General features: G+C 36.5%; 1 protein-coding gene across 1 annotated transcript in view; it reads left to right on the top strand.

Moving 5' to 3' along the window:
- The window catches only part of Klf8 (Kruppel like factor 8), a 257,155-nt gene extending 240,410 nt beyond the window's left edge, over positions 1–16,745 (top strand). Inside the window, exon 6 of the mRNA XM_029561700.1 lies at positions 16,101–16,745. Coding sequence (XP_029417560.1) covers positions 16,101–16,135 — 35 coding nt within the window. The 3' untranslated portion in view covers positions 16,136–16,745. The remainder of the gene's footprint in view (positions 1–16,100) is intronic.
- The last annotated feature ends 11,237 nt before the right edge of the window (positions 16,746–27,982 follow it).

Below are 27,982 nucleotides of genomic sequence, written 5' to 3'. Positions count from 1 at the left end.
ACTGGGGAGGCTATAGGAGGGTACTTGTGGGGACAGGGCTGTAAAGATGATTCAGATTGAGATATTCTGTATGAAATACAACAAAATTTAATAAACACATTTAAAAACTTCATATTTTAGAAGAGAAAAAAAAGCTCAATGTTTCTTTAAAATAATTCAGTCTCTTAACTATGGACTCCTTTAAAATAAAAAAACAAATTAAATACTTTCTTATCTCAAAAGGGAAGAACCAGGTACACTTAAGCAAAACCAAAATCCAGCAGAGTAGCTCAGTATCGGACATCTGAGACTCACTCAGCACCTTTCCAGAGGGCAAGAAGAGCAGTTCTGCTTCTCTGGCTGTGCTGTCCACAGCACATGCACTTGTTTCATAGACTCAGGCCAACTCTACTCTACGGTTTTCCCACAGTCCTGTCATCTCTAGTATGCTGGGGTCTCCACTGCAACTGAAACTGAACTTTCACCAGTAGCCTTAGTGGTACAAAGTCTCGGCTTTTCTCCATGACCCCTTCAATTCTACCAAAACCACTACCACGTGGGAGACTCTTACATATTAACAAGTTCAACTTCCAGCTTAAGATGCAGCCTTGGTGCCCTCTGAGCAACAGCTTCTGTGTGCTGGCCCTGAGGAAATACTTCCCAGAAGATTTCACTCAATGCTGCTGGTCTCTTCTTAATCACAGCTGATTTTTCAGTCAAGCTGACCAGTATCAATTGTCCCAGTAAAGCAAAGGTTTCACTTCAATGTTTCTAGTCACTTGTTAATCACAGTTGAGCCTTCAGCTGTAGTTGACCAGAAACCACAGGTTTTCAATTTAAAGTATCAAACAAACAGCTGTTAGAATCATTGATGAAGTCTAAAATTTCTCTCTGAAACTTCACAAGCCAGACTGCGATCATCTACATGTCTCTCAGCATAATTTTTCCAAATCTCCACAGCAACTCTTCATTAAACTATGTATTTCATGGGAAATTTTGTTGTTTTTATTTTTCCTTTTTATTTCCAAATAGTTACAGATTCATATGAAAATATAATATTAAATTACACAGAAAGCTCACTTGTAACTTCACCTGGATCCCTCTAATGGTAGCATTTTATGTAAGCAATGCTGTATCACAGCATATGACATTGGTATAATCTACAGATTTCCCTAGTTTTATATGCACGTGTGTGTGTGTGTGTTTGTGTGTGTGTGTGTGTGTGCAAACAGCTTTCTATATTCCCCACTGAAGTCAAGATTTACAAAGACCAGATGGAGACTGTGCTATCTTTTACTCTGCAATCAAGGCTCCCTTTTTCTTCCCCTTTTGCATTCACCCTTCCCTGTCCCTGTCTTTAAGATTTAACAGCCCCGTAATCTAATCTCCAGTTCTCTAGTTTTGTATTTCAAGACTATTATTTTTTCAGGCAGCTTAATCTTTTAAGAATCATTGTTTATTGTGTATAGAGGCCCATGAGCACAAAAAGGCACAAATGGCCAAAGCGCGGAGAACAAGAGCCTGCAGAGCACGGATCCTTGGACAGGATTCCTACATTAAACTTCACCTATCCAGAGCCCAGGGACCATTGTGGAAGAGTGGGTGGGAAGATTGTAAAAGCCAGGGGAGGAGGTGGATGATGGTATGGAAATAGAGTCTGACAGACTCCTGGGACCCTGCTCATACGAATCTATTGCAATGGTGGCAGCATGCACAAAACCCATGCAAACTCAAGCAAACAAAAACCAGCATATAACTGTGGGTATGGGCAGCAGGTCCATCTTGGCCAAAGAACTAATGGCAGCTGACCCACCTCTGGGTGAGGAAGAGCCGATCGTCCTAAAGGGAGGAACGCCACATAGGCTTCAGTGGATGAACTTGCACTGAAGGACGTCTGCGGACATCAACTTGACTCCACAGGCCCCAACACAAATGACAGAATGCACGAAATCCAGTGAGGGGAGGGGGGATGGGAGAGTACCAAAGAGGAAGAGGGTACAAAGACGACCAAGATATTCTGCATGAAATATACAAAAATTCAACAAAAAATTTACCCAGACAAAAGCCATTCCATTTACCTCCTGAAGAGTTTTCTACAGTGTGATGTATCAGTTTGCTTCACCGATCAGTTGATGAGAGAAATATGCTGATTTTCTGACCTTGGTAGTTGTGAATAGAGCTGCTATGAATATTCATACATCCCTTGAAATTCCTCAGAAATCTTCAAGTGGTTTCAAATGGCTCACTGTGAGAAGGATGCTCTTGCTCCTTAGGGGGTGAAGGTTGAGAACACAGTGGCCTTTGCTGTCTGTCTACCTCATGGTTTTTCCTAGTGGTGCTTCTGTATTTGGGGAAGAAATAACACCTTCATTTCTTCCCTTGGGATTTAGTGCAACCCCATCTCCATGCAGGAGGTGGGCAATGTACTCCTCAGTGTTCTCTTGGGGAACTGATGAGCTGCTCAAAGAAGCCTCTTGATCCAAACAAATATCTAGCATGCACAAAACTGGTAGTTCAATCCCCCACAAATCTGTAGTCCCAGCACTAAGTAGATAGAGATGGGAGGATCAGAAATTCAACGTCATTCTCAGTTATATAGTGAGTTTTAGGCCAGCCTAGACTATATTTCAGATCCCGTGGCTCCAGGGAGGAACTAGTTTGTCATGGCAGGAAGGCATGGTGCCAGGAGGTGGCTGAAGCAGGAGCAGAAAGCAGAGGCTCACATCTTCAAGGAGACACAGGAAGCAGAGCAATGTAAAAGTTTTAATAACAAATAGACACTAATGGGAGCTTGAGAGATGACTCAGCAGTTAAGAGCACTCCCTGCACTTGCAGAGGGCCTGGATTCAGTTCCCAGCACCCATATAGGAACTCACAACTATCTGTAAGTCCAATTCCAGAGGATCTGACACCCTCTTCTGCCCTCTTATGCCACAACAAGGCATGCATGTTGTGCATATATTCAGGCAAAACACTCACACATAAAATAAATAAATCTTTAAATAAGAGTATGTACTGTGTACAGAAACACAGTGGGTGAATTCTCAGAAAGAGGAGATTACCTCCATCTGCTTCCATCTGGCCTTGACTTCTGGCCCAGTTGAATAGATAAGGGAGTGTCCTTCACTATCTTCTTAGGTAGTAAATTTCATAACATCATTTGAGACTGGCTATTTGGAATGAAGTGCCAGGTTAAGCTCTAATTGTTTGTATAAGATATCACAGGTCACTGATGCAGGCTCCAAGCAGTTATGATCTGATTATGAGTAGGGGGATTTTGCTTTTTAGTTTGTGCTTTTTAGTTTTTGTCTCTACAAATAACCATATATCAAAGCCATTACTCAGACTGGAGAGATGACTCAGCAGTTAAGAGCACTGGCTGCTCTTGCAGAGGACCCATGTTGGATTCCCAGCACACACACAACAGCTAACAACCATCTGTAACTCCAGTTCCAGGGGATCCGACACCCTCTTCTGTTCTCCACAGGCATTGCACGACATCAGTGCACTTACATACATGCAGGCAATACACCACACACATAAAATTAAAAAAAAATATTAAAATAAATAATTTTAAAAACATTGCTTCATGATCTCTTGCCTTATTTTATTTTTTGAAAGGGATGGCACAAGTGATTCTATTTAAATGCTCATTTAATTCTAGTAACTTCCCCCATTGTCTCTGAACAATTTTCTTCAAAAACATTGCTTCAGGAATGACATCCAGCGGTTTGGTTTAGACTCTTTTTTTTTAAAAAAATTTTGTCATTTTTATTTTATGTGTATACATGCATTGCCTGCATATATATAACTGCACCCATATCATGCAATCCCCAATGGATGACAGAAGGAGTCGGGTCCCCTGGAACTGGAGTTACAGACAGTGGTTAGCTACCATGTGGGTGCTGGGATTCGAACCCAGGCCTTCTGCAAGAACAGTTAGTACTCTTAACTGCTCAGCCATCGCTCCAGCCCCCCCCTTTTTAAAAATATTTTGTCATTTTGGTTTAGAATCTTTCATTTTCAGGGATGAGGTATGTCAGTGTTGGAAGTAAGTGACAGATAATCAGTACTTAGTGGCAATAAAGCCCTTTATGGACAAACTCAAGCAACTAAGAGGTATAGAAGGAGAATTGTGAAGAGCAGGCCATCTGGAATACATTCTTGAGTTTAACTTTTTTCTGTCCTGTATATGTTGTCCTGGTTTGTCAGGATATTAGAGGCTGGAGAGAAAAGCATCAAGATTCACAGATTAATGAAGCCAGTTGGCCAAAAAAAAAATTAAAAACCCAAAAAACAAAAAACAAAAAAACTGGAGACCCTTCCCTACTTCTTTGAGAATTTATCTTTCTCTTTCTTTTAATATGTTTGCTTCTGTTTCTATTACCTTATCATGTATCCCTAGTGCAATTCTTTGTCCTGGAAAACAAGAACCTGGCAATTTCAGTGTATGCTCTCTAAACTCTAATCCATACCTGTACCACAAGCATCTCAAAAATAAACTCAGTATCGTTTAAGATAAAAACCTTAAAGAAACTAGGATTAGAAGGACAGCAATCATATGGTCATCTAAATAGATGCAGAAGAGGAGGCTTTGACAAAATCCAACAGTTCAGTCTTCTTAGGTTGTTTTGTTAGAAGTTGTACTTCCTCAGAATGTCAACAGGCAACAGTGAAATAGCTTTACAAGGAAAATAGAAAACACAGCCAAAAAGAGCACATATTTTTTCAAATATTAGTTTGAAAAATAATCACCTGTTAGAGTCATGTGTTTGATTGTTGAATGCATTAAAGAAGGGTCAGAGCTGTGGCTGAAAAAAGACAATATCACCATGGATAGATTTTTGCAGAAAGCTTACCAATTGACAAAGCAATCTGTAAGGGAGGAATTAAAAACTGAAAGCAGTTTGTCTGAACTGTCAAGCTATCCTAACGCTCTTCTCTGAAATACATTTAGATTTATGTTTCACCTTAAAGAATGGCATAATTTGTAATAGATTAGTTTTATAAATAAATCTTCATTTAATTTTTGTCTCCTAAGGATAAAAGATAAAATAGGGCTGGCAAGATGGTTCATTGGATAAGGGTACTTGCTGCCAAAACTGACAACTCAAGTTCAACCCCAGGAACCCCCATGGTGAAAGGAGAGAACCTACAAGTTGTCTTCTACCTTCCATAGTCACACACTACCATTAAATAAACAAATGTAAAAATCTGTTAAAAGAATAAATAAAAGATATTTTAAAAATAAAGTGGAATGTTCTTGCTTGCTGGCATACTTAGGAGTCCATTACTTTTTAATTATTAAGAGGAACAGATTGGAGCAAACAGTGTTTGAGCATACCTCATTATCTTTTCTTAATAACAATAGTGATGATATAATTAGGGATACATGAACAAAAGATTGAAAAAGGTTACCACCATTAACAATTCTAGTTAAGAGTACACTAGTTTGGAAAAGTGTTCTCACATATTTGAATTGTAGAAAGGTTAATCATTTGAGGAACATAAATTCATTCAACATACAAGAAAGCCAGAAACAGCACATAACCCTATGGAAGCCACATTTGTATATACATATATTATTTAACTTCTACTTTGAAATGAAATTTTAAAACCTGTTTGATAAAATAATAAATTTTGGCATTGGCAAAAAATTAAAACTTTAAACCTCTTAAAAAGTTAAGGAATAATAAAAATAACCCAAAATAGATTCATTTTCTGATGCAAAGTTCATCTCACATAAGTAATAAAAAATGCCTAGTCAAACCAAATAAATGGATGCCAGGGTTTAAATAGGAGGATTTCCTAGTCAATCTGAATGGTACTGATTATAAGGAACAGAAATGTCAAAGCAATTTCACTATTTTATGTGTTAGAAGCCCAGATATACTAGTTATTGTATAAAAGACCATTTGTTCACTTTGCATGTATTAGAATTCCACGTCTTTAATTTTGGAGACTTTCGAATAATATTTAGATAAGATTTAGATGCATAGTTGTACACATTTGTATTCACAAACACACAGGAAATTGAATGCACTAGATTAACTTTAAAATAATAGTTGTTCATATGGGGCTGAAGGTATGACTCAGTGGTTAAAAGCAGTGGCCGTTCTTGTAGAGGACCCAGGTTCAGTTCCCAGCACCCACATGGCAGCTAACAACTGTCTGTAACTCCAGTTCCAGAGGATCAACGCCCTCTTCTGACCTCCATGAACATTGTATGACATGGCTTCACTTACATACATGCAGGCAATATACTCATACACATAAAAAAATAATAAAAATAATAGTTGTTTATAAAATGATCAGTTAAAAGAGTACTTGAGAGCCAGGCAAACATCAAAAAATTTATTTTATTTTTATGTATATTTTTATTGAATTTTTGTGCATTTTGTATGAAATGTCTCAGTCATCTTAAAACCCCTCCCCCATCTGGACCCCTCCATATCCCACATCACCAGATTTCATAATTCTGTTATATATGTTAAGTCCTATCTAGTCAAGTAAGTATACACAGACATCCCTCAGTGCAACAAAGAATTGGTAACAGAGAATTGAGCACAAATTCTATAACCATGGATATAATTTTGACCTTAGAAAATCCCTTAAATGAGTTTAAATTGTGAAACACTGTTTTATAATTTTTAAAAATAGGATCAATGACCATAAATAGACTCATCACTTGTTGTTTAAATATATCTCACATATATGATAGTCCTATCTAAAATGGTGATTAAAAGATTTCAGCCAGAAATTAAACTTTGATTCTGTTAAAAGTCTGACAAAATGAACAGGAAGCAGAGAATATTAAATTATTGTCTTTTAATGTTGGTCTTTTGGCAAGCATTACTGAAAATAGATTGATATTTTAAGAAGGTCTAACTGCTTTGAATATAAAACATTAGTGAAAAAATTAAAAACCCTTATAGACACTTTATCTTAAAAGACCAAAAGGGAAAAAAAACTTATAGACAATAGTTTGGTTATGTTCAACCTAATTGCACATAAATCTTTTCTTGCACAATTTACTCCTTTATTAACATCATATAAATTTATATCTTTACTGAAGACAAATTATGGATGCCATTTATAGATGTAGTCAGTGTATATTTGTTGAAAACACACTATCTGAAAATCCTAATGACCTTTTCATCATGTTAAATCTGTCAGACTTATTTATTATGGTATTATATTATATAATTCATAAAGTCATTTTTCTGTTACAAACAAAAATATTTACTCATGATTCACTGAACACAGAGACTAAATATAATCTTAACTTTCTGTGGCCCATACTGATTTTGTCATGGTAGTTTTATAATGTACCTTCATACCGAAATAGATATTAAACTACTCTCATACATATCACAAAATATATTATCTGTTAACAATAATTTAATTTTAGAGTGACAACTTTTTCATGGTAATAATAAAATAATCCATTGACAAAATATAAATGTATTTCATATAGTGCAAAGCCCAGAAACCATGCTAAAGTATCATTACACACAGGGCAATCTTTTAATTTTTGTCTTTTAAATTTTCATTGCAAGTTTGCCTAGCAAAAAAAGCAGTTCATAAGTTTTCTAAGCATTTAATAGACACCTATTTAAACAATTTAGTCATTCTTTAAATTAAAGATATTAGTTATCTCTCCTTTTTGACAACCTTTTTTAATTACCTACTGAGATCCTGACTGCACTGTTTGTAAATGTTGCTATTGCCTATAATCCTGTTATGAAAAGTAAGTGTAGGGCTGGAGGGACAGCATGGCCATTAACGGCTAAGGCTAATGAAAACAAAGTCTAACATAAAGATCTTTTAAATTTTTCTTAAATTTATTTTTATGTGTATGAGTGTTTTGCCTGCATGTATGTAAGTGCACCACTGGAGTTACAGATAGCTACTAGTCACCACATGGGTGCTGGGAATGGAACATGGGTCCTCTGCAAGAGCAACCAATGTCCTTAGCCACTGAACCATGTCTCCAGGATCCATAATATACAGATCTTTGATGAACATATGTACCCATTATTTTACATGCCTCACAGCCTTTAAAAAATCATTTTATTGACTAAATTTCATTATAAGTAAACAAAATTTGATTTCTAGAATCTGTTTTGAAAGAAAATCTTCATCAAAATCTATATACCTGTGGGCTGGAGAGATGGCTCAGTGATTAAGGGCACTGGCTGTTCTTCCAGAAGACCCAGGTTTGCTTCCAGGCTCCACGCGGCAGCTACCACCTGTCTATAACCAGTTCCAGGGGATCTAATGCCTTCTTCTGGCTTCCATGAGTATGGCATGCATATGGTGCACTTACATACATCCAGGCAAAATACTCATACATGTAAAATAAAAGTAAATAAAAATGTTAAAAATCTATATAGCTAATATAAAATTTTATGCCCTAATAAAATTTGTGAAAACAAATTTTGTCCTATATAAACAAATTCTAGTTTAAGTAATGTAGATGACTATTGTTTCTCTAAAATAGAGTATTTTAATGTTTTACTAAGTATAGTTAATAGATCCCAACATATTTTTTAATAGGTTTTAAGACGTCAAGAGTTTCTAGGTTCATAAAGCAGTATAAATTAATCATGTATTTGAAAACATAGCTAAATTCAAACTATATTTATGAGATAGTGAGATAATTTTGTTTTATTTTAATGTTTTATTCTACTTTACTATCTTTCTTGTAAATCAAAAGGAAGGATTTCTTTTAATCTTTTGCCACTAGAATTAATGTCTGAAAGTCACATATCTTAATCGTTTCACCATGAGGCTCAAAGCTAAAATTTAAATATCTATATTTCAGTTAGATCTGACTGAAATAAAGTATTAGAGTAACCTTTTTTTTTTTTTTACAAGAGCCAGGGGAAAAATACAGATGATATGCAAGTCCCCAAATCATATGTTTTTAATTAGGCACAGAATAATAATTTAGGCATGCAATGTGTTAAAAGTGTGTTTAGGTCAAAAACGATAATTTTAGCATGCAATGGGTTAAAAAAGGAAGCAGCTACAGGTTCACAGTTGATTATTTTCTATCAATTCTTCGAGCAGCTTGAGGTTTAGTTTAGAAGGTCATCTTGGTGGCTGAAGCAAGAATTAATGCTCAGGGAGTGTTTAGGATAGATGTATGTGCTGTTTCATGGGAATTCCTTTCCTGAGTCTCACCAATGGGCTGAATATCATCACTTTTGGGGACTTGGGAAACCCCCAAACCAAGGGATGTGGGGAAGCTCAAAGTACAGGGTGGCCAAGTCTGATGCACACCTCCCATAAAAACTGTTGGAGTTGTTTCAAACCCAGGAACAGGGTAATTTCTTCTTATATGGTTCCCTATGAGACTATTACATGTCAAGGAGGCATACGCTCTTAACACCTCTGATAAGACCCTAGAATTACAGAGAATGGTACAGAAGGAGCATTTATCTCTCTCTCTCTTTCTCTTTTTTTAGAGTCTGAGACCCTCATATGTATGACTCTCTAATGGGACCATTGCTACAATCAGTATTCAGCATCAATCGAATCAATTATCATAGACACAAAATGATACTAAACACTTATAGTAATTCAGAGTGCACTCTTAGATCATAAAAGCACTAGTCAGTAGGAATTCTCCCTAAGAGCCACCAAGATAGCTACTTTTTATGTTTACATAAATTACAATAGAGCTCTCTCAAATTCAAGTGTAACCAGGCATATTTTCAAAAAAAATATTAATCTTTACCCAAAAATAAAAGCAGCAACAAAATAACTATTAAAGTCACAGACAACAAACATAATCACCTAGTACTGCAAAGTAACTCAGGATGAGTTCAAATAGCTTTTACACACCAAACATAAATATAAATATTAAATATTTATAAATATTACATCTGGAAATGAATGTCAAATCAGGTCTTAAAAGCAACCAAAAGTAGCTCTGAAGCTTCCTGTCATAACCAAACAACTATTCAGCCTTTTTATTACTCAGACAAGCCTTCAGAATAATAGGCACTTGCAGAACATAGTAGTGCATGCCTTTTATCCTAGCACCCTGAAGTGAGTTTGGGGAAAGCCTAGTCTATACAGCAAGTTCCAGGCCAGCCAGGGTAACATAGTGAGGAGAGAGAGAGAGAGAGAGAGAGAGAGAGAGAGAGAGAGAGAGAGGAGGGAGGGAGGGAAAGAAAAAGAAAAAAGAAAAGAAAAAAAAGAAAAGAAAAGATGGGCATTTCAAATGTACTTTCTTTACAAATTGGTGGCAAAAGCACAAAATAAACCAAGGTCTTGACTGTGACCTTACCAAGAGCTCTTCAAATTATGAAAGTGAACAACTAGAGTATTCTTACAAATGAAGGCAGGCCCAAACATCTTTTTCCATTACCAATTCATCAATATGCAACAGGCAACTGATGCCCAAGGGTCAGAGAATCAGGAAAAAGCTCGCAGCCCTTAACATTCCTTTTGCATTCCAACTGTAAGGATTGGTTAGCATAAGTTGAGTTTGTATCAACAAAGTTGTTACATAGGGACTTAGATTCATAAAACATCCACTTCTGAAAAGAAATTAGACACCAATTTTTTAAAAGGAAAAGAATTTATTTACAGTTTGGCCAAATCAGAAAGAAGACTCCTAGTTTATCTTCCTTTTTCCTGTAACAGTATTTTTTATACAAAAGGTGAAATAAAAGGTAGGAAATACGCATATATTGACTTAAGTTGTCAGAAGCATGAAATCTCTTACTCAGAGACATACATGGTCCTCTTATGGCTGGCACAAGAGCTTCAGTCTTTCCTTTCTCCTAGCATTGGATTTCTGGAAAATTTTAATTCTTGATAGTCATTGTTTCAAAAGTCTGATAGCTGAAAGGAAGAATACAAGTGTTTATCCTTCCTGGATGCTTACACTATCGTTTGCTTTTCCCTAAAATTAGAGAGAAAAATTAAAATGTTTCTTTGGGAGCTGGCTAGATGGCTCAGCAGTTAAGAGCATTGGCTGTTCTTACAGAGGACCTAAGTACAGTTCCCAACACCCACATGATGGCTATTAATTCCAGTTCCAGAACCCTCTTCTGACCTCTGTAGGCATTGCAGAACACGAGTTCACTTACATACATTCAGGCAATACGCTCATACATATACAAAATAAATAAATAAATTTTTTTTTGAGACAGGTTTCTCTCAACAGCTTGCCTGGAACTCGGGTCTCCCTATAGCCCCAGCTAGCCTAAAATTCAATACGTGGACTAGGCTGGCCACGAATTCACAGAGATCCTCCTGCCTCTGCCTCCTAAGTACTGGGACTTAAGGCGTGTGCCACCATGCCTGGCCCTTAAAAAAATATTGTTAAAAAAATGTTTCTTTGATCGTCAGCTGAAAATTGAAGAGTGCTGTGGGGTTTTTTTCCATGAATTAGATACAGGCGTTTCCATCCACTTTCTTGGATTCTACATCGTACATATGATGATGTAACTTTGCAGATGAAGCTTCACAAAATATAAAGAGTAGCAATAAAATTACTCAGTTCCAATTAGGGACAATAAAGAAATAAACAGCATCCAAATTGGATGTGGTGACTTTGAATTATCAGTATTTGTAATTCTATATAAAGAAAAACCTAAATATTCCATAAAATATTAGAATTTATAAAAAAATTAAGCAAAGTTGCAGGATGCACAATCAGTAGAAGAAACACAGCAACATTTTATACACAGGTAATAAACTTGCTGTAGAAGAAATTAAGAAAGCAATCCTATTAAGAATGGCAATAAAAATATATAGAAGTAAAATTAATCAAGAAATTGAACAACCCCTACCGTGAGAACAGAAATACTGCCTAAAGAAAAGACAACAGACAAAATTGGAAAACATGTCATGTTCATGAATCAGAAGAATTAACATTGTTAAAATGAACATGCTACCAAAGTAACTTATAGATTCAAAGCAATTCCTACCAGAAAACTTATGACGTGGCTGGAGAGATGGCTCTGTGGATAAGAGCACTGGCTGCTCTTGCAGAGGACCTGGGTTCAGTTTCCAGCACCCACATGATGGCTAACAACTGTCCATAACCTCAGTTCCAGGGGATCTGACACCCTCTTCTGCCCTCCCTGGGCATTGTACAACATGGGTGTACTTAACACACATTAAGGCAAAACACATACACATAAAATAAAAATAATAAATTTAAAAATGCTTATCACTTTATTCATAGAAAAAATTAAAGCAATTTTAAAGTTCAAATGTAACTCCAAAAAAAAGAATACACACACACAAAAAACAAAACAGAATAGGGAAATTGATACTGATAAAAATAGATACCCGATCAGGCCAGGCAGGCACCATAATACGAGATTTGGGAGGTTTTTAGTCTTGTAGCTAAACAAATTTGCAAAGGAACTTGGAAGGAAAATTTTTATTGTAGTCTGAGAGACAAAACAACAGGAAAGGCAATCTGGAGATCTAGGTAGCTGCTGGGAGGTGGAAATAGAAGCTGGAAAAAAAGAAAAAATATGCTTTATAGGTCAAGAATGTAGGCAGACTCTGCAATGGAAGAATGAGCAGTTTCTTGGAGTTGGGGAGGTATCTATACAGAGCATGTAAGAATGCTTGCAGTTTCAGAGGAAGCAGGCTTAAGATTTTGGCCAATGTCTGGAAAAGAGTGAAGGAAAGAGAGGAAAGAGAAAAATGTATGGTTTCTGAGATAGAACTCAAAAAGTAGGCAGGCCTAGCAATGAGAGTCCGAAAGTAACTGTATTGAGGGATAGGTTCAACAGGGGATAGTTATTCATACCATTTTTTGATCGTGCCTTCAACTGTATCATGTTTCTTTATACTTTCTAGCTCTAAGCTTGTCTTTAGGTTCAATGTATCTAGCCTTATCTGGGAAAGGGAATTCTAAACCATATTGTATAAACCAATGTCTACTATCAACTACTGATCAAGTTATTTGTAAAGGGGGTTACTGATCAACACTCTTGCTATTTAGATTAGAAAATATCATCATGTTTGTGTCTATACATCTCAGAAGGGATTCCTGACAGGGGAGGCACCTGCATCATAAAGGACATTATCATTCACAGATCATGCCATTGTCATCAGACGAAACTGACATAAATATGTTCCAACTGGTGCCTAGGAATGCAGCTGACTTCAACTAGCCTTTTCATTCCCATTACTGAAAAAAAATTAATGAAACAGAGCAGAGGCTCTAGTTAAATTTTGACAGTTGCAATAAACATACAGGGAAGAATTTGATAAATGAACAAATAAAGTTGCATTGAATTAAATAGCTTTTGTACATCAAAGGAAATAACCAACAGAATTAAGAACCTACTTACAGAATTGGAGAAAATAATTGCAAATGGTATATGCAATGAGGAATTGGCACTCAAAATATATAAGGAACTAAAAAAAGACAACCATTAAAATAAATGAATGAACAATTCGATTTTAAAATGGGTTGAAAAATGGTGCTGCAAAACTGGATCTCCACCTGTAGAAGAATAAAACTAGACCTTATCTTTCACCTTGCACAAACATCAACTCCAAATGGATCAAAGACTTCAATGTGAAACCTGAAACTCTGAAACTGTTAGAAGAAAAAATGGGCAGTACCCTACAAGATACAGGTGTAGGAAAGGGCTTTCTAAATTGGACATCAGGTACTCAGGAATTAAGGTGAACAGTCAACAAATGAGACCTCATCAAACTAAAATACTTCTCCAAAAGCAAACAAAGAAACAGACAAACAAACAAACAAACAAACAAACAACAAAACAAGGAGGTTTCTCCTGTCTGGCACTGTTCCTTATATAGCCTTCAGTTATACACATAGAGACATGAAGAGTTATCTCTGTTGAGGGGTGTGTGTGTGTGTGTGTGTGTGTGTGTGTGTGTGTGTGTGTGTGTGCATGCGCGCATGCACGATTTTTCATTAGGCTTTTGAACTAACATATTTCCCTCTGGTTTTTCAGACGATCAAAACATTATTTACCTCTCCTCTCTCCCTGTCTAATCCTTCCTACTCCCCCCGCCCAGTTAAAGTGCCCCCATTTTCCCCTTTCACTTTTGATAATATGTTTCCTGTGGTTCACTCCTCTTTTGAGCTCTTCCTTTCCCATTGCCCCCATAGTTCCTTGTATAACTCTTCCTATTCCCCTCCCATTTACATACACCAATTTTACCTATTTCCCCCTTCCCTGTTTCCTACTATTCCTCTCTCTCAGTCTTCTTTCCCTTTACCTCCCTGGTTCCTCTCCATTTTCCTAGCTCCTGCAGTTACATCAGGATATATACCTACTTATAAGGATTTGATGCTAAGATATCCAACGATGAGAGCAAACATATGTCGCTTGCTTTTCTGAGTCTGTGTTACTTCACTTAGTATAACAGTTTCTTGTTCCATCCATATACTTACAAATTTCATGATTTCATCTTTCTTTACCACTGAGTAGAACTCCATTGTGTAAATGCACCACATTTTCTATGTAGACCATTTTGGCCTCAATCTCACAGAGATCCACCTAACTCTGCCTCCCAAGTGCTGTGATTAAAGGAGGACACAACCATACCCAGCTTGCATACTGTTTTTATATTTTGAATTGTCTTCCTCATTTCATTGATTTGTTTGTGTTTCCTTAGAATACATTTGTGCCTGCTTTGAATTCTACGAATCATTTCTTTGAATTCTTTGTCTAGAGTTGCATCTATATTGCTGTTGTTATAGGATATTACTGTAGAATTGGCAATTTTTGGAGGAGACATGTCTTGAGTTTTCATGTTGTGTTACTTTTGTAACTTGTACATCTGGACTCAATTTCGTGATTTGTTTTCTTTTTCTTATTCATGTTTGCTCTTTTAGTGGAGGCATCTATAATGTTTAAGAGAGGACTAAGTCACAGTGGGGTTGATCTCTACACTTAGTCTTCCTGTGAGAATCAGTTACTGTCTACCAAAACATTCACTACTCTGGGCTCAACACAAAGTGAAAATAGAGTAACAAGCTGAGTTTTGTGGTGCATGCCTTTAATTTCAGCACTCGGGAGGCAGAGGCAGACGGATCTCTGTGATTTCAAGGCCAGCCTGGTCTACACAGTGAGTTCCAGGCCAGCTGGGGCTACATGGAGACCCTGTCTCAAAAAGACCCCCCCAAAAAAGAAAAAGAAAATAGAGTAGCAGTTGCCTACACAATAGTCACACCTTAAGTACCAATGTTTTAGAGAATACAGGGGTTTTGACACGTCTCTGTGTATTAATATATTAGTTATTGTGCATATTAGTGAAAAAAACAAAAAAACAGTGCAATTAGTGACTCATATTTGGTTGACAGGAGAAATGAAGGGGAGATTTTTGTAGGTGTAGAAAGGTGAGGGAAAACCATAAAGATTTATTCTGATGAGATAGAAGTAAGACACAGTAGCTTAACAATTAACATACAAAATTGTCGGTAACCAACGAAACCAACCTATTGAAACATCAGAAAAAAAGGACAACGACAAGGACTGGAGGGATGGTTCAGCAGTTAAAGCACTGGCTGCTCTTGCAGAGGACGCACATTTGATTACTAGCATCCATGTGCCACCTAACCACTCATGACTCCAGTTCCAGGGGATCCAACCGCCTCTTCTGACCTCTTTGGGCATTGGGTGCACTTACATACATGCAGGCAATACACTCTTACTCATAAAATAAAAAATAATAAATAACTTTTTTTGTCTTTTTGAGACAGGTTCTCCCCATGACTTGGAACTAACCATGTAGACCTGGCTGGCCTTGAACTCACAGAGATCTGTCTGCCTCTGCCTCCTGAGTGTCAGGATTAAAGGTGTGTACCACCACGCCAGGCTTGGAGTACCCTCCTGATTCATCTCCAGGTTGGTCCCCACTTCGGCCACCTAGTGTGGCTTTCTGTGCCTGGGCACCATACTCTGGGTCACCACAGGTCCATTCCCTAGATTCACCAGTGTGTGGTATGAATCCCTGTGACTAAGGCACCTGGGTCACCTTATCTGGCCCATTCCCCACCTCTGTCACTATATGTGTGCCTTTGTTCATTTTTGAAGCTCTTATTCTTCTTGGAATATATTCTAATTTCTAAAATTATGATTCTTCTTCTTTTCCAGGTCACACTAAGACATCTTCTAGTCTGCCATATTAAACGGAAGTCTCCTCACAAACCATTTTTGAAAGGAAAGGAAAAAAAAATGTATGGAAGGGAAGTCTCTACTTTATGTTTGCTGCAACATTGTTCACAATAGCCCATATTTGAAATCAACCTGGGTCTATTAATGGATGAATGGATAAAGAGAGTTAAATATTTAATTATAAAAAGAAGGAAATGCTTTTATTTTTGACAAAATTCATTAACTTGGAGGACATCGTGTTTAGTAAAAAACTAGATATTAAAACATAATTATCACTTGACCTACATACAGAATAAAAATTAGCTTAACTCACATAAGTAGAGAGGATGAGCAACTAGACTGGTGATGATGGGGGAAGTAAGTGGGTGGAAAATTTCATCGAAGGACATAGAATTTCATTAGGTAAGAGGAATGAGTTCATGAGATTCACAACAACAGCAAAAAGAAAGAGACTGACAACATGGTGACTATAGATAATACATTCTGTTCTTTAAAATGCTAAAATATATTCTGCTCTTAAAAAATGCTAAGAGTAGTATAGAGTTTCTTATCCAACTAAGAGGCAAACTGTGGGGACCTAAAGGCCCCACCTTGCAGAGGTCCGAGAGGAAGTTACTGGGGCACGGCCTGACTTGTTTTAAAAGTCTGAAGGATACTTCCGCGCTGCTGAGGAGTGCATGATCAGCTTTGTGACCATCCTTAAGATACGCCCTGGGGGGGGCGGATTTCCAGGTGCCTTTATAAGCTCTGTAACACCTGCAATAAATGAGTCCCTGTTTGACTAGGCTCCCCGTTGTGTCTGATTGTCCCCGGTACTGGGGGCAGCATGGGTTTATGAACGGCAGGCTTACTCATCCCCAATCATCACTCTGCGGGGATCGCTGGTTCAAACACCCTGCAGCAAACTATCCATTAATTAGCTATATTTAGTCATTATACAATGTATATGTACTTTAAAATTAAAATTGTATGGTAATTAAAATTTTTAAATGCTTCTCAGTTTTTAGCAAACCTTTAAAAGCAGCATCAAAATCATGTAACAAAATGTGCTTAGTGCGATTATTTTCTTTAGGATGGCATTGGTCACCGGCTTTTAGTTTATCTGAAGAAGAGGTTTCATTCTGGAGAAAAATACAACCCCTAAAATTATTGAAATAATGAGTTCTAGTTACTGACATTTTGAGTTATTACACTGTTAACACTTATTTCCTGAGCTCCAACTATACGTCTGAGTTGATGGTAGATATTTTACAGTTTGTTCTCTTGATTGTATGTCAAAAGCAATATGTGGATTCTTATTACTACAGTTTTATACATAATGAAGCTTTGGATCTTAGAGATCAAATAATTTTCTTAAGGTCACAGTACTGAGACAGCAAAGCATTGAAAGGATCGGTTACTTTTTTCTTCATACAACCAGCCCAGTTTTCAAAGAATATGTAATTTTTCAAATGTGTGAGAAGTACACTGTGGGACTTCAACTGTGACCTAGTAAGTTCTCAAATATTCTGCCTTGAAAATCTCCAATTAACCATCAAACTTTCCAAAATTTTGAACTCTAGTCACCAAAAAAATTGAAGATTAACTCCACAAATATTTACTGAAATCAGGAAACCATTGAAGATTTGTTACAAGAAAAAGACAGTCTTTGCCTTCACACATTTGGTGTTTTAGTAGGTAAATCTGTCAATAAAGTGGTAAATGAAATATAATGTTCTATTAACAAAATACATCAAGGTATGATGTTGGAAACTGTCTAGACCTGTTTAATACTGGATAATCAAAGACTTTTCTGAGGATTTGTAATCTGAGCATAGATATAGAAGAATTGTCAGTCAGCCTTAAGAAGATATAGAAAATGCCCATTTCAGGTGGACAAAACAAGTGCTATAGACTGGGCAGCAATGTGTTTATTCTGTTCAAGAGACTAGTGTGGCTGCAGCTGAGTGAGTAAAAGAATAATAAGCTTTACTTATATGTATCACCAGTGTATGTTCATTTATGTACAAATTGTGAATAGTAGTATAGTAAATATATAGTGCATTATGAACTATTCATGAACAGAGAATTTCCAAAATTAAAAAATTATATGTAAATATAATGCAGCACATAATTTTATACCCTCTGCACTGTGGTACACACACTGGACCCCACTGCTCCAACCTTTAGGAAACAGGGGGTATGGCTTACCGCCATGCAGTTGCAGCCATGATCACTACCAAACAAAAGTTTCTTCTCAATTGCAGTCCTGCCTCAGTGAGTCATTTCTCTACCTTACCATACCAATACCCCAGAATTAAAAGATTGTCATAATGTGGAAAATAATAAATATTAAATAAATAATAAATACTGCTCTCATTTCTAGACTATTTGCTCTGGACTAGTCATTGTACTAAATATTAAACATTTCTTGTTTTGTTTAATCTTTATAAAAGTTATGCATAATAGCAGATTATAATTTTATAGATGAAAAACCAATGGTAAATGGTTTGTCTCAAATCATAAAACTTGAAAAAATTTTAAGAAATAGGGTTCCAAGTTCTGTAGCTATTTTACCTCACCAGGAATGGAAAAAGTAAGCCCTATAAGTGAACGAACAATTTTGAACTTGTACATCTCCAATGCTAAGGTGTATGCCTTGTCCACAAAATCATGTTGCTCCTAATAAATTTAAGTATTTGAGTCCTCTCTTTCTGCTAAAGAAATAGAGTAGGGCCAATCCACAAGGAAACAACCCCACTTTTCAATATTTCTGTGAGAATATAAGTTCAGTTTTAGATGAGAAAAAAGCAGGGATGGTGTGAAGCTCCTCAGCAGTATTCTCATAGAGCTTGGGTTCAAGAAATGAGTAACTGTTAAGAGCACTGGCTGCTCTTGCAGAGGACCCAATGTTCAGTTCTCAGCACCCACGTGGAGGCTAACAACCATCTATAACTCCATTTCCAGAGGATCTGATGCCCTCTTCTGACCTCCACAGGCGTTGCATGACGTGGGTACATTTACATTCACACAGGCAATACATTCATACACATAAAATAAAAATTAAAAAAATAGAAATGAGCTTAAAGACATAAAATACTAGGGAGTAGGAGCATTCTCACATATAATCTGTGGTATAAAGTACAGAAAGCCTGCATAGGCGTATTTAGACTTAGAAAACTTTACTGTAAAATACAGCTGTGATACAACAAGTATTCATTAAATCAATAGCTATTTACAAAGCAGTTTTGTGTCCGGAATCATGGGATAATAATTACTGTCCATTGTTATGAGCACACTAGTGAAAATGTGTTATTGTAAAGGAAAATTGGAGAAAAAAATTTTATCACTTGTTGAGTGCCTCCTAAGCAAACATGTGAATCTTAGGTGATGATAGATAGATAGATAGATAGATAGATAGATAGATAGATAGATAGATAGATAGATAGATGATAGATAGATAGATGATAGACAGACAGACAGATAGATGATAGATTGATAGCCTATAATGTATATATCCTCTATATAAATTTAAACTTTACAGTAGTATGCAAGGTATATAATATTCATTGATTTTATAGAGTCAAAAGTTAGAGTTCAGTCAGGTTCTCAAACCATAAGGCTAAGGCTAGACACTTACTAACCTAATTCCTGACTCTAGCTTGCTAAACAGCCTGAGTATTGCATCAACTACTTCTTTGTCTGGCACAAAAGCACTCTTTCTACATCTGTACACAGTCCTCTATTTCAATCACTAAATGTGTTTGTGATCTGTGTGTCCAAGTAGTTTGAGGCTAAATGGAAGGATATTAGAGGAAATGATGTGAGTAGTCCCCTTTTCTTTTTAATATGAAAGAGAAAACATTTTAACTCTCCCTTGGCTACAAAGTGAAATACAAATTCGATGTTCTCTTTCAATTTTTCCTGGCAGATACTGGAATGCATTTCACAGAGTGTTCCAGGTTGATGTTTTTCAGAGAACATTTCAGTCCAATTTAAGTATACACTGCTCTCACTTCACATGCTCATGTATGTATTAAGGTGAGTGCTCTTCTCATATTTTTGAGGCAAATCACAAAAACCATTTGAATTTGCGTCTTAATGCTCTAAACCTATGTTTCCAATGCATCCCAGATGAGCATTCTGATCCCCTTCCTATCCTTTGAGCTCTATCAAGTCACATCACCAAAACTTCTTAATGTCCACTTCATAGCTTCTGCTACTGTATTCTCTGAGAACAAACAGGCTTGTTTTTGGTTCTAAAGTTCTAAAACAAATCATTTCATAGTTTTGTTATTTATAATCCAGTCTATAATAATAACAATAATATTTGCTAACATTTTTAAAGCGTTGTGCCAAACATTGTGCTTTTTAAGAACAGAAACTCTATGAAGTTATTTTTATCTTTTATTTTGTCCTACCTGCAGTGCAGTTGAGATTCAAGAGGAAAATGTTGTGGTCTTGGATACCCAAGTCAATAAATTGACTTTGTTCTTTATTCTGTGACAAGAGTCTGTTATCCAGACTCTGATACTGAAGGTATTATTTTCAATATACCTTAAGTTCTTTATTCTAATTTTCCTGTGACGGAACTTTCTTTATTGTAGTCATCTACCACTCAAGTTCCCTTGATAGCAAAATAATTGTGTATTTCCTGTTATCATATTACTTTTTCATTGTGCTCGGTGCACCATCTTTACCCAATTGTCTTTTCATGAAGCCTTCTACAATATCCTCTTCTAATTTGGGGGTATCAGCAGGATGGTGTGTGTGTGTAAAACAAAGGGAACACAGATGTCAATATAATATAATGGTTCTTTAAGTTTTGCAAAAGAGATCTCTTTTATCATTTTCCATATGTTAAACAACTTTCTCTACTAAAATCCATTTATTAATCATTTATGTTTCCGTATTTTATTGAAGAGAGACATGAAAAATAAAACTTCTAAATTCATTTGAAAATCATCAAATAGCTACAGTTGCCAGTCCCCACATTTGGTTCTTTGAGAAATTAAAAAGCATATCTGAATACTGAGCATTATTTGAACATAAGATGTGACTTTGAAAAAATAAAGATTTAAAAAATAAAACTTTGGAAGAGACCCATCTTTGAACCATTTTTTACAATTTCCTTTGAATGTATAAAGTTATACCTTAAATAACTATAGTATATCAAACCTGGGAAATCAATATTGGTATAATGTATGTGTTAAGCTCTGTATAATTTTATTACAAGGGCAGATTTATGTAATGCCATCATAGTTTCCTTCATGCTATCTTGTTAAAAGCACAAAATATCAACACTGCCACCATTTGTAGATTCTGACAACCACTAAAATGTCTGCTCTAATGTATAATTTTGTCATTTCCAGAATATCCTATAAACAGACTCATACAAGATGTGACAAATAAATACCAAGAGATGTTTAAATCTGTCTTGTATCAATCCCCCATTATCACAACCCTCTCTTTTACCCCTTCCAATTCTGCTAAGTCCAATTCCTCTTCTCAAATATTCCCCTTTCTGCTCCTATGTCTTAACAATATACATTCCATATATGAGATAAAATAAGTGATATCCATTTCTAAGACAGGCTTTTTTTTTTTTGAGACAGAGTGTCCCTGTAGCCCCAGGTGGCCTCGAAGTCACTGAACTCATTATGTAGACCAGGAGGGCCTGAACTCACAAACATCTACGAGCCTCTGCCTCCTGAGTTCTTGGATTAAAGTCATGTGCTACCACACACAGCTTTAAGATAGATAGGCTTTTTTCACTTGACATAACAATTTGAAATCACTTCAACTTCTTTCTTAAGTCAGTATTTTTCCCCCCTTTTATTTCTGAGTAGAATTCCATGGCACTTGTCACACAGGGTTTTTTGTTGCTGTTGATGTTGTTGTTTTTTAGCAGAGCATAGGGCAAGGGTTTATGTACAGAGGAGTGGGCACCCCCATTTACTACTGCACTGGGAAGTCCACACTCAAATGTAGATCCTGTGACTTCCTGGACAGGAGCAGAAAATGGTGAGAGAGGTACCTCTTGGGATTCTTGGCTTATATATAAATAACCCCTCCCCCACATGCAGCTAAGGCCCACTGATTAGGTGGGAAGGGTAACTGACTTCCCCCTAGACTCCTTGATGAGGTGGACAGGTGTGACTATAGCTTGCCTGCATAATGGTTGGAGTACACTTCCAGTTAACACTGGATCCCTTCTTCCAGCTCTTACATTCTTTTCGTCAACCACTTCCACAAAAGTCCCTGAGCCTTGGAAGATTTGTTAGATGTTGTATGATCTCCTCCTATTGCAAGGCAATGAACTTTCCAGTCTTTGCATTGTCAGTTTTTTATGGCCTGTTGGCCCCTTTCAGTATGATTCTAACTAGATGATCCACTACTGCACCAGCGGGATGTTGATAGTGCAAAGTCTGGGTGCATGTTTGAGCAAAACTATAGGGGACGATTTTTCCCCAGTCATCTGCATATCACCTTTTGGCACCGTGAAAGCCACCCATCCAGTGAGAGGGAGGTTCCAGCTTAGTCCAAGCTTGATTTCTCCCTCTCTTGAGCCCACATCAAGCAGTGTCTTCAGCAATAGGGTCCCTCTGTCCACTTCCGGTGTACAACCAACATTATTGGCAATGACCTTTGTTTTGGGGCCCTCCAGGGCCTCTCAGGCCAACAGCTCATAGGGGGGGAACCCCCACCTCTGGGATTTTCATTTAACAACCACATTGCTTCTGGAAGTGCTTTCTCCCATCCCTGTACAGTTCCTTCTGTGCTTAAGGCTTTTTCTTTTTTTCTTTTTTTTAAAACTCTGTACGTGGAGAAATTTTTCTGATTTATTCCCATAGTTTTTTGTATAGCCCTCCTCCTCCTTCCACCTTCCCTTTAACTACCGCTTTTTACATATTGCTCCCTTGGTAACACTTTTAAACTACTATTCCTCTCTTTCTTGGATTCCTTCTTCTCCTTTACCTCCCTGCTTCGCCTCCATATTCTTGGTCCTTGCAGTTGCATTACGATATGCACTCACTTATGATTTGGTGCTAAGATCCACAAATGAGGGAGAACATACGTCTTTTGTTTCTCTCAGGCTGTTACTTCACTTAGTATAACAGTTTCTAGATCCGTCCATTTACTTGCATATTTCATTATTTCATCTTTCTTTACTGCTGAGTAGAACTCAATTGTGTAAATGTACCACATTTTTTGTTACCCACTCCTCAACTGAGGGATACTTAGGTTGCTTCCAAATCTTAGCTATTGTGAAAAGAGCAGCAACAAACATAGTTGTACAAGTGTCTCTACAATAGGATGAGTCATTTGGGTATATGCAAAGGATTGGTATAACTGGGTCATATGGTGGGTTCATTTTTAGTTTTTTAAGAGGTCTCCACACTATTTTCCATAGGGATTGCATGAGTTTGCAATCCCACCAGCAGTGAATGAGTGTTCCCTTTCTCCACATCTTTGTTGGCATTTGGTATCATTTGTTCTCTTTATCCTAGCCAGTCTGACTGGGGTAAGGTGAAATTTTAAGGTGATGTTAATTTGTATTTCCCTAATTAATAAAGATGTTGAACACTTTTTAAGATGATTCTTGGCCATCCTTGTTTCTTGCTTTGAGAACTCTCTGTTTAAATCTTTAGCCCATCTATTAATTGGGTCATTTGCTTTCTAACTTCTATATTTGTTGAGTTCTTTATATCTTCTGGATGTTAAACTTCTGTCAGATGTGTCACTGGTGAAGATTTTTTCCCACTCTGTGGGTTTTCTCTTCGCTTTTTTGATTGTTTCTTTTGCTGTATAGAAGCTTTTTATTTTAATGAGGTCCCACTTCTTGATTGCTGACCTTAATTCCTGAGAAACTTCTGTCCAATTTAGAAAATCTTTCCTACACCTATATCTTGTAGGTTACTGCCAATATATTCTTCTGATACTTTTAGGGTTTCCAGTATCACAATGAGGTTTTTGATCCACTTGGAGTTGACTTTTGTGCAAGATAAAACATAGGGATCTAGTTTCATTCTTCTACAGGTGGCGATCCAGTTCAGTTTTGCCAGCACCATTTGTTGAAGATGCTGTCTTTCCTCCATTGTGTGTTCTTGGCACCGTTGTCAATATCAGGTGGCTGAAATTGCATATACTCAGGTTTGGGTCTTCAATGATGTGCCACTGATCTGTGTGTCTATTTTTGTGCCAGTACCATGCTGTTTTTATGACTATAGCTCTATAGTATACTTTGAGATATAGTATAGTATTCCCTCCAGCATTGCTCTTTGTGTCCAGGGTTGCTTTGGGTATCCTGGGTTTTTTGTGCTTCCATATGAATTTAAGAATTTATTTTCTAATTCTGTGAAGTATGTAATGGGGATTTTGGTTGGGATTGTATTGTATATTGCTTTCAGTAGGGTGGGCATTTTTAAAATATTAATTCTTCCAATCCATGAACATGGGAGGTCCTTCCATCTTCTGGTGTCTTTCTCAATCTCTTTCCTTAACGATTTAAAATTTTCATTGCAGAGATCTTTGATGTCTTTGGTCAGGTTTAGCCCAATACATATATATATATACATATATATATATGTATATATGTATATATGTATATATACATACATATACATACACATATACATATATACGTATATATACGTATATATACATATATATATATATATATATATATATATATTGCAGCTATTGTGAATGGGAGGGTTTCTCTGTACTCTTTCTCCAATTGCTTGTTATTGGAATATAGAAAAGCTACTGATTTTTGTAGATTGATTTTATTACCTTCCATTTTACTGAAAACATCAATCAGTTCTAGGAGTTTTCTTGTGGAACTTCTGGGATCTTAGGTATAATATCATATAGTCTGCAAAAAGAGATAATTTGACCTCTTCTTTTCCAATTAGTACTTCTTTTAATTTCCTTCTCTTGTCTTATTGCTTTTGCAGGCGTTTCAAGCACTATATTGAAAAGGAGTGGAGATAGTGGAAATCCTTGTCTCGTTCCTGATTTTAATGGGTATGCTTCCACTTTTATTTCCATTTAGAATGATACTGGCTGTGGGTTCATTGTACATAGCTTTAATTATGTTGAGGTATGTTTCCTCCAGTCCAATTCCCTTTAGAACTTTTGTCATGAATGCATGATGAATTTTCTGCATCTATTGAGGTGATGATGTGGTTTTTGTCTTTGAGTCCATTTACATGATTGACGATGTTTATTGACTTCCATATATTGAACCATCCCTGCATCTCTGGAATAAAGCCTACTTGATCATGGCAAATGATCTTTTTGATGTACATCTGTATGTAGTTTGCAAGTATTTTGTTGAGAATCTTTGCATCTATATTCATTAAGGATATGGAAATATTGTTTTCTTTTTTGGTTTTGTCTTTACCTGGTTTGGGTATTAGAGTGATGCCGGCTTTGTAGAAGGAATTTGGGAGTTCTCCCTCTGTTTCTATCATTTTGAGTAATTTAAGTAGTATTGATTGGAGGTTTTCTTTAAATATTTGGTAGAATTCTGCTACAAATCCATCTAGGTCTGGGCTTTTTTTTAGTTGGGAGGCTTTGTAATACTGTTTCAATTTCCTTATATGTTATTCATCTGTTTAAACTGTTGATCTCTTCTTGGTTTAACTTTGGTGGTTCCCATGATTTTAGATATCCATCCATTTCTTTTGATTTTCAAATTTAGTAGAGTATAGATTTGTAAAGTATTCCATTATAATGTTCTGGATCTTTTGGGTGTCTGTTGTGATGTTTCCCATTTCATCTCTAATTTTGTTGATTTGTATTTGATCTTTCTTTCTTTTGCTTAACTGGGCTAAGGATCTGTCTATCTTGTTTAGCTTTTTCAAAAAACCAGCTCTTAGATTCATTGATTCTTTGCATTGTTTTCTTTGTTTCTATTTCATTAATTTCTGCTCTGATTTTTGTTATTTCTTCTCTTCTGCTGGATTTGGGTTTCATTTGTTCTTGCCTTTCCAATGTCTTGATTTGCAGTGTTAGGTCATTTATTTGTGCTCTTTCCAATTTTTTAATGTAGGGACTTAGAGCTATAAACTTCCCTTTTAGGGCTGCTTTTAAAGTGTCCCAGAGTTTTGTTGTATTTTATTGTCCTTTTCATTGAATTCCAGAAATTCTTTTATTTCTTTTTTAATTTACCCATTCATCATTTAGGAGTGTGCTGTTTAATCACCATAAGTTTGTGTAGCTTCTTTCAGTGCTAATTTTGAGCTTTATTGCATTGTGGTCTGATAGAATGCATGGAATTACTTCAATTTTTCATATTTGTTGAGGCTTGTTTTGTGCCCCAGTATGTGGTCAATTTTGGAGAAAGTTCTATGAGGTGATGAATAGAATGTACATTCTTTGGTGCTTGGGTGGAATATTCAGTAGATGTCTGTTGGGTCCGTTTGATGTATGGAATTGTTTAATTCAGATGTCTCTCTGTTTATTCTTTGTCCCATTCACTAGTCTAATGGAGACAGTGGGATATTGGAGTCCCCTACTATTTGTGAGTTGGGATTAATCTGTGTCTTAAAGTCCTGTGTCATTTTTATGAATTTGGGTGCACCAGAGTTTGGTGCATATATTTTCAGGACTGTAATATCTTGGTCAATTGTTCCTTTGATCAGAATGAAGTGACCTTCTTTATCTCTTCTGATTAGTTTTAGGTTGAAGTCTATTTTGTCAGATATTAGAATTGCAATCCCTGCTTATTTCTTAGTTCAATTTGCTTGGAATATTCTTTTCTATCCTTTCACCTTAAGGTAATGCTTGTCTTTGAAGGTGAGATGGGTTTCTTGCAGACAACAAAAAGATGAATTTTGTTTCTTAATCCATTTAACTATCCTATGTCTTTTGACTGGGGAGTTCAGTCCATTGAATTTTTCAGAAATTTAAAGTTATTATTGAAAGATATGTGTTGGTTGCCATCACTTTTATTACTGTGTGTGTTCTTTGTCTAATTTTGTGATTCCACAATTATACCTTTATTTAGTTTCTTTCGTTGCCACTGGGGTATAGCTGTTCCTTTCTCTGTTCTTTGTATTGCTTCAAGTATTCTTTGAAGGGCTGTTTTCATGGACATGCATTTTTTCAGGCTATTCATGTCATGGAAGATTTTTCCCCCTCAACTACAATAGACATTTTTCCTGGGTAAAGTATTCTGGGATGGCATCTATGGTCGTTTAGAACTGGAAATACCTTGGTCCATGCTCTTCTGGCTTTCATAGTTTGCATTGATAAGTCAGCTGTAATTCTGATAGGTTTTCATTTGTATGTGACTTGTTGCTTTTCCTTTGCTGCTTTCAATGTTCTCTCTTTGTTCTTTACATTTAGTGTTTTTACTATGGTATGCAGTAGGGAGTTTCTTTTCTGGTCCTGTCTATTTGATGTTCTATTTGCTTCTTGTTTTTGTGTGGAGATGTCTTTCCTTAATTTTGGGAAATTCTCATCTACAATCCTGTTTAAGATCTGGTCAGTATCATTAACCTGAAATTCTTCTACTTGCTCTATGCCTGTGATATGTAGATTTGGTCTTTTCATGGTGTCCCTCATCTCCTGCATATTCCATTCCTGTATTTTTAAAAATTTTTCAGCCAGGCGTGGTGGCACACGCCTTTAATCCCAGCACTCAGGAGGCAGAGGCAGGCAGATCTCTGTGAGTTCAAATCCAGCCTGGTCTACATAGTGAGTTCCAGGAGAGCTGAGGCTATAGGGAGACCATCTCAAAAAGACCAAAAAAAAATTTTTTTTTCATAATCTTTGTCTGAGTGGTACAATTCTTCAAATTTATCCTCCAGTATTGATATTGTTTTTAATTTCATTCATTCTAGTGGTGAGGCTTTCCCCTGTTGTTTCAA

This window comes from Nannospalax galili, unplaced genomic scaffold (genome assembly GCF_000622305.1).
Source record: "Nannospalax galili isolate Female #2095 unplaced genomic scaffold, S.galili_v1.0 scaffold994, whole genome shotgun sequence".
Taxonomy (NCBI): Eukaryota; Metazoa; Chordata; class Mammalia; order Rodentia; family Spalacidae; genus Nannospalax; species Nannospalax galili.
This window is presented reverse-complemented; position numbering and strand designations above follow the sequence as displayed.